Source organism: Salmo trutta, chromosome 22, assembly GCF_901001165.1.
Source record: "Salmo trutta chromosome 22, fSalTru1.1, whole genome shotgun sequence".
NCBI lineage: Eukaryota > Metazoa > Chordata > Actinopteri > Salmoniformes > Salmonidae > Salmo > Salmo trutta.
The window spans coordinates 48,443,392-48,451,394 of NC_042978.1; the positions used below are offsets into that span (position 1 = coordinate 48,443,392).

At 41.7% G+C, this 8,003-nt stretch overlaps 1 protein-coding gene and 2 long non-coding RNA genes across 3 annotated transcripts in view; 1 reads left to right on the plus strand and 2 right to left on the minus strand.

Moving 5' to 3' along the window:
- Nucleotides 1-655, minus strand: part of LOC115158874 (uncharacterized) — a 3,175-nt gene extending 2,520 nt beyond the window's left edge. The window contains exon 1 of the long non-coding RNA XR_003868759.1: nucleotides 81-655. This is a non-coding gene — a long non-coding RNA (uncharacterized LOC115158874). The remainder of the gene's footprint in view (nucleotides 1-80) is intronic.
- dtymk (deoxythymidylate kinase (thymidylate kinase)) overlaps nucleotides 1-7,576 on the minus strand; it is a 17,635-nt gene extending 10,059 nt beyond the window's left edge. The window contains exons 1-2 of the mRNA XM_029708272.1: nucleotides 7,339-7,576; nucleotides 6,812-6,920 (exon numbers count right to left, since the gene is read on the minus strand). Of these exons, the coding sequence (XP_029564132.1) occupies nucleotides 6,812-6,920; nucleotides 7,339-7,468 (239 nt within the window). The 5' untranslated portion in view covers nucleotides 7,469-7,576. The remainder of the gene's footprint in view (nucleotides 1-6,811; nucleotides 6,921-7,338) is intronic.
- Nucleotides 1,119-3,170, plus strand: LOC115158875 (uncharacterized). The gene is made up of 2 exons (XR_003868760.1): nucleotides 1,119-1,447; nucleotides 2,286-3,170. It is a non-coding gene; the product is annotated as an uncharacterized LOC115158875 (long non-coding RNA).
- Nucleotides 7,577-8,003: the final 427 nt, after the last annotated feature.

Below are 8,003 nucleotides of genomic sequence, written 5' to 3' on the forward strand. Positions count from 1 at the left end.
TATAAATGCTATTTGTAAATCTAAGTACTTAAAAAAAATATGGTTAATTTCAGTAGATTGCCACCAACCGAGTAACTTACTTGTTGCACTGTGACAGCTCCACGCTAACTTGGGTTTGCCTTCATCTGAGTCAGATGGATGGAGTTAGCTAGAAGCTGATCGGGTTGAATGTTGTCCTGTATACCACACATGAAAGAAACAGATTATTATTTGAAATTGTATTTAGTTTCACCAAGAGTTATTTAAGTGTTTTGTTCCTATTTATCATTGATTATTTTCACATTAACTCAGCGTTTGCAATAAGAGTCATTATAACTAAAATGATCGAATAGCCTAATGGACAGCATGAATTTGGTCTGTGTATCGTCCGTTCATTAAATCATTTTTGTAAATCCAAACAACAAAAAATGGTTGCTAGCTACTTACTTGTTCCGGTGGTACTTGATTTTCCTCCAATGGCTGTTCATCTGGTCGGGTGCCTTCAAGTAAGTGTTGAAGGTGGTTTCTCTTTACAAGATGATAGAAGGAATTGTACACTATATTTCTCGGTGCATCCGTCAATACCACAGAGCAACTAGAAATCAGGGCTGCGACTGTGCAATCTATTGATAAGGCTCAGTTGGTAGAGCATGGCTCAGTTGGTCAGTTGGTAGAGCATGGCTCAGTTGGTCAGTTGGTAGAGCATGGCGTTTGCAACGCCAGGGTTGCGGGTTCGATTCCCATGGGGGGGCCAGTACAAAAAAATAATTAAATATATGTATTCACTACTGTAAGTCGCTCTGGATAAGAGCGTCTGCTAAATGACAAAAATGTAAATGAGGAAGTAATAAAAACGCCGCAGATAACGCACCACCAAAAGCATCTTGAATGTTACTAAAAGCAAATGCAAGTAAAAAGGCGGAAAGAACTGAAAATGTTCACAAGTATTTATGATACGACGAAGTTATTTGATTGGAGTAGATTATAACAGCACTGGGACTTTTAACTATACATGTATCACTCCGCATTACAGGTGTTCTAATAACCGTTAATTACATTAACGATCATTATCCATCTTAGATTGTAACAAACTAACATTTACACCTCATTAACACTTTCCAAAACAAAAATTAACACTAACCAAAACAAAAGGTGTTGTTCTTAGTCTTCACGTGGAACTGGGACATTCAAAAGAGACCTGGTGTTTTGGAAAGAAGACTGAAACCTCCTGCTCCGACTGAGGGGGATGGAGAACAAGGTGCGCTGCCTATGGACTGTGCCGTCTCTTGATCCGGTCCAGACACATGATTACTGTGCAGTCCCTGAACATGGCCCTAATGGCAAACCATAAGCACGTAAGAGAAATTGAGGATCTTTGAGCCAAGTTGGAGAAACTGACCGCCCAACACGGCTTTGGTCTACAGCGATTTCCTGGTTCTGACAAGGATATACACGTTTTTTACACAAGGTACAGTAATTATATTATTATTATCCAGCATTACTATTTATAATTATCATCCCAAAGTCCATCTTAACTTTAAGAAAATGTTCATTGTTATTTAAAACTAGGCTAGCATATCTTAGCATAAGTGGGCACATTGAATGTATAAGTAAGCCTTCCCTGTGGCTCAGTTGGTAGAGCATGGTGTTTGCAACGCCAGGGTTGTGGGTTCGATTCCCACGGGGGGCCAGCACAGAAAAAAAATGTATGAAAATGTATGAAATGTATGCATTCACTACTGTAAGTCGCTCTGGATAAGAGCGTCTGCTAAATGACTAAAATGTGTATATTGTCTTTACATTAACCCCCAAAAATGATCCCAGGTCCTTGCTGCAAATAAGATTTGGTTCTTAGTCCACTTCCCAGGTTAAATAACTGATCATTTAAACAAATTCGCTGCTGTGAATTACAGTACCAATTGCAGTAACAAGAAAAACAGGCTACAATAGCAGCTAGGTCATGTCTAGTGCTACTTGATGCTTAGAGAAGACGGGCAATAATAGTAATGAGCTTTTTTGGTATTCAAATACTCTGGGTCAGTCTTTAGATCTGCAAGCTACACCGACCTGATGGCCTTCTGGCACTCGATTGAGCACGCAGCAGAGACTAAGTTTATTAGAGTCACAAGCACCAATCCATCTGAAACAAGTGTTACTGGGGAAAAAAACAGTCAGGGACAACTTATTTAAATACTTAACAGAATATTATTTGATCTTACTGTAATTGTTAAACATTATTTACGTTGTTTTATTAAGGACCGAATATAAGGAATATATTGTACTAAAACGGTTTTCTTTACGTTCAGACACTGCCATCAATCGACGAGTTCTTCTTGTTTATGACTCGTCTGTCGCTGGGTCTGAAGCAGAAGGATTTGGCCCATCGGTTCAGCATCCACCAATCGACAGTGAGCCCGGATTATCATCTCTTGGGCCAACTTCCTCTACTGTCTGCTTGGATCAGCACGGATATGGATCCCCAAGGAAACCATCAAATCCCACCTGCCACCTGAGTTCAAGGACTATCCAGAGACCCAGGTAGTGATCGACTGCACTGAACTCCGCTGCCAGACATCATCTTCACTACTACTGCAGTGAGGTGTTTTCTTCCTACAAGTCACACTGTACCTCTTAAGGGCATGTTGGGAATGTCACCGCATGGAGCTGTCACTTTTGTGTCATGGTTGTATGCTGGATCTGTGAATGACAAGGAGATCTTCAAGCAGTCTGGAATTAGTTCCTTACTCACCAGACATGGCCATTATGGTGGATAAGGGCTTTCTCGTAGATGACATTGTTTTCCGTGCGATGTCTACCAGCCAGCCTTTCTGTCAAGACGCACACAGATGCCAGCGCATGAGGTTAGGGAGGCCCAATCCATTGCCAGGCTGCATGTTGAAAGAATGATCCGCAGAGTAAAGGAGCACAAGCTGTTTGACACAGTCATCCCCCTGACCATCTCAGGCAGCATCAACCAATTATTTGTAGTGGCGTGCCTGTTGGTCAACTATCAAAACGGACCTTTGGTCAGAGCATGGGCCAAGCCAGCGTAAATGTACATGTGTTTATTTGCTAGCAGCAAAATAATTTGTTTATCTATGACATGTATCAATCATTTGTGTTGTAGTGAATATCAGTTTGTGTGGAGCTTGTATTGGCTTTAATTAGGCAATGAGTAACAGGGGTGGGGGGGGGAAATCAAGTAAACACAGAATAGCCACAATGCAAGATTTAATACAATAACAATACAATAACTCAACTGTTGAACATTTGCTGAAATACATTGTTTATAAACAAATATATCCTACTGTAGTTTTCTTCACAAGAACATCAATACTTGTTTTTTTTCATAAAACCACTAAACTTGGCGCCCATGCAGGGGATCATTGAGGTGCGAGAGACACTTCTGCAAGTAGTGGTAAACCTTCTCTCTTATAGTTTTTGAAACCTGTAGATCTTTATAATATCCTTTCAACTAGGATGTTCCTCCGGTGCACAGATGACAAAGTCACACCAGCTACAACCTGTGAGAAGGATTTGACCTTTGCACCCCCACAGTAGTAAGCATGAGATCTCTTCGACTTCAGCTCTCCATTCTGTATCTTCAGGTAAGGGCAGTCAACATAACTTGGTACATTTGGCCACTTGACCTCTAAGAGTCCAATGTGTGGTCTCACACTGGGATCAAATATGATTCCATCTGGAGAGGATCCTAACCACGGAGCGTCTGGGTGCACTACGAAGCCACACGGAAAGAAGTTAACATTCTTCAGTGTGCAGTACTCCTGTACAGCCACTGGCTCCATGGCTAGCCCCCCGCAGTACTCCTGTACAGACACTGGCTCCATGGCTAGCCCCCCGCAGTACTCCTGAAGTACTCCTGAAGCCATCTAATGGAGGTATTGGTGGAGAAGGGGCATTGGCAATCTTCACTATTTCACTGGTCTTTGGCTATGGAAGCGGATAGGACAGAACACTGCCAGCGTGCGCTGACCCAAAGGCAGACTCAACCAGGGGCACGTCAGCTGACATTTCCATTGTTGTCACAAGAGGGGCAGTAAGTGGAGTAAAATTGGCATACGTTTCTGAGACACGGAGAAGATCCATGTCAGGCATGTATCCATTGAGTTCTTTGTAGAGAGAACTTCTGCAAAACATTTTAAAACCTTGTTGGAGAGATCACTATGACAAAGACTCATGTAACTTCTCCAGAAACAGAACAAGCCCGAAAGTTCAAATAAAATGGATGAAAATATACAGATTTATAGATCATATATTTCCCCCCCAGTCTTTGGTTCTTAAGACGCCACTGTTTAGGCTTATCTGGGGGGGGGGGAGAAAAAAAAAAATCACAAGAAAATGTTTTCTAAAATGTTTCCATTCTAGGAACCTCCAATTTACCTTATTCCATCAGCACACGAGTTAGTAGGTTTACGGAACTCTATCCCATCAACCTGACCTGGTTCCACACCCTAATTAACAAGGATTTACTGTTACAAAGGCTGAATACTTTTCAACGCTGTTCTGTGTCTGTGCAGCTGTGAACTGGTGGTGCAGCAGGAATGTTTTAGTTGAGAGTAGTACGCTGTCTGGTAAAGGGCCACCAGATGATTGCACAGAGCACTTCCTGCAACACAGGAGCATTGGACCACCATCACTGATACGGAGTGCTTTAACACCATCTGTGAAGATAAGTGTGATGAAAGACTGAAGTGAGAAACAAGAATGATGCGGCCCATAAATAACAATAAACATAGTGTCTAGTCTGAACTAGGGGATCATTTAACTATACAGGAATACATTGTGTCTCAGTAACACAATTACCAAACACTGCATTAACAGATCTTTACCAAATAACCTGTTAAGTGGGAAATTCTAAACTGGGACCCATCATTAATATCTATCTACTGATAAGATTAAATGTTGACACTGTCTCCAACACACTATGATGACAGTGTCTCACAGGAGATGTTTAACAAGGTCCCTAGTAGCCATCTATAACCTTTCCCTGCTCTCATGCTGTGCGGCTTTTCACTCTTCCTCATGGACCTGTGACAGGCAGCCCTCACGGTGATCTCCCCTGTCAATGTCTCTTTGTTAGATACTGTGTAGAAGACATGAATAACAATGATTTTTAGCTAGCAAGCATAAATTAACCAAGCTAATGAAAATACACACATTCTCAGGTAGATTCTGTCAACGTTACATCCATTTACAAAGTAACTAGCTAGCTACAGTTAATAGTTAAATTAGCTAGCTAGCTACAGTTAATAGTTAAATTAGCTAGCTAGCTACAGTTAATAGTTAAATTAGCTAGCTAACGTTATATCGGTCACTGACTTGGTACTCACCTTCATAGTTGTGTATGTAGCTTCCTATATACATCTTCAACCCCTTTTCATTCTTGCTAGCTGGAGTCTCGGAGGCTGATTTAACAATTCAATGTAACTTACAACATTAAAATCAATGAGGCAAGTCCTGAAGACGCCTAGTAATCAACTGCGACATAGTGGTGGTAACGTTATATCGTCGATAACAACTGGACTGACTTCCGTTCTATAGTATGCGCCGGTAGGAAGTGACATGCAGACCAGACACGTCGCAAAATAAATGTAGAAATCCATGTTATTCAATTATTGCGCCAAAGAGCATCTGCGTTGCCAAGGGCTAAAATATAAGTCCTTTCTATTTCTGACGCAGATCGCGCTGCAAGTCCTGCCTCTCCCATCTCCTCATTGGTTTATAGAAGCAGGTACCCACGTACCATCTCCTCATTGGTTTATAGAAGCAGGTACCCACGTGCCATCTCCTCATTGGTTTATAGAAGCAGGTACCCACGTACCATCTCCTCATTGGTTTATAGAAGCAGGTACCCACGTACCATCTCCTCATTGGTTTATAGAAGCAGGTACCCACGTACCATCTCCTCATTGGTTTATAGAAGCAGGTACCCACGTACCATCTCCTCATTGGTTTATAGAAGCAGGTACCCACGTACCATCTCCTCATTGGTTTATAGAAGCAGGTACCCACGTACCATCTCCTCATTGGTTTATAGAAGCAGGTACCCACGTACCATCTCCTCATTGGTTTATAGAAGCAGGTACCCACGTACCATCTCCTCATTGGTTTATAGAAGCAGGTACCCACGTACCATCTCCTCATTGGTTTATAGAAGCAGGTACCCACGTACCATCTCCTCATTGGTTTATAGAAGCAGGTACCCAGTGGGGGATTGAAAGACAAACTGTTTTGCCGGTTGTCGTGGTAAAACTATGAAAGTTTAGATGCCGATCACCATATAAGTTCAAAGATGAAAAATCCTAGAAGGAGGAGAGATGACTAGAAACGAGTCGGTTGGCCGTTTTATGTGTGGATTAATTGTCGGAGTAGAGGACCTTGTGCATTTCAGGTAAAATAACAACTCAATGTTTATATCCCAGGACAAATTAGCTAGCAACAGCAAGCTAAATTGCCATACATGTTTAGTGCTTTTCAACCTGTCCCCAAATTAATATAATTGGTTCAGTGTTTGTTTTGATATTTTAACCTGCGTGTCGTGATCGCGTTTGGTGTAGGGGGACAAAATACATTTATGCACGATGGCGCACGCGCGCAGACGGTTTGAGTTCAGTGTTACGTTGTGTATTCAACGTAATGCTACGACATCTTGTTTGTGAAATTGTTAGATTACTTGTTAGATATTACTGCACTGTCGGAACTAGAAGCACAAGCATTTCGCTACACTCGCATTAACATCTGCTAACCATGTGTATGTGATCAATACCATTTGATGTGATGATCAATGCTTCTGTATGTTTGAGTGTATTACATTAGTTCCCATCGGTTGGCAGAGAACAGCAGATGCACTGTATGGTCCTCCAGGTTGCTTTTGTTCTCAAGATAGGAGTTGATCAGCTGGCCGATCTTTGTAGTTCTTTCTGTACAAACAAGAGTAATACAGGAAGAGCATTTAATCAAAGGCGAATTCATTTTGCATCGCCATGTGGACCAAACTCCACCCAGACGGGGGAACAGGGCAAGGCAAAACGAGTTTGTATAATCTGATAGATTTGGGTCGAGGTAAATTAGCAAATCAACTGGCCGATCTTTGTAATTCTTTCTGTACAAACAAGAGTAATACAGGAAGAGCATTTAATCAAAGGCGAATTCATTTTGCATCGCCATGTGGACCAAACTCCACCCAGACAGGGGAACAGGGCAAGGCAAAACGTATGTATGATCCGAGAGATTTGGGTCTAGGTAAATTAGCAATCAAAGCGGCTTCAAACCACACAATTGAGGAAAATACCTTTCATTTTGATAAATTAGCAGCCACGAACAATAAAGTCAATTTACCAGGGAACTTCATCATCTCAGCTGTCTGTCCGCTATCCTGCAGTGCTTGGACAAGTTTGTTACATTGTGTCGTTTTCCCTGCCTTGTCCACTCCTTCGAGCACAATGAGAGCTCCTCTTCTGCATGTCATTATAAATAGCGAACAAATATTTCAATTGCAACAAGAAAGGAATGTGGCTCGACTGCTGGTGGTTTCTTGATGTCAAAATAATTCTTCTCTGGTGTTTAACGGCGGTTGGCATCCAATGTTAATGGTGAATTACCGCCACCAGCTGGACGGGGTATTGAATAACAAACAAACACATTTTGGTGAAAGGTGGAAAACGACATCCTACAATATAAAACATGTCAACTAAGAAAACCCATCACACTTCTTCAATCACAGTCTACTCCAAAATACATCCCTACACAAGCTCAGGGGCCTGTGATGGGGCTACATTCACCGAAAGGATTTCTTGCACCGCCTTGGCTGTGAAATCAGGAAGACCCAAGTCGACATGCGCCAAACACTCCTCCAAATTAAACACCAAGTAAGACTTTTGGGTAAAGTAGAGCCCGCCCTCTACTGTTGACAGAATAGTATCACAGCTTTGGGAGAAGAGGAGACACTTTTTTTTAAATTCTCAAACAGCCTTTGAAAGAATTAAAAACATTGCATATATTTT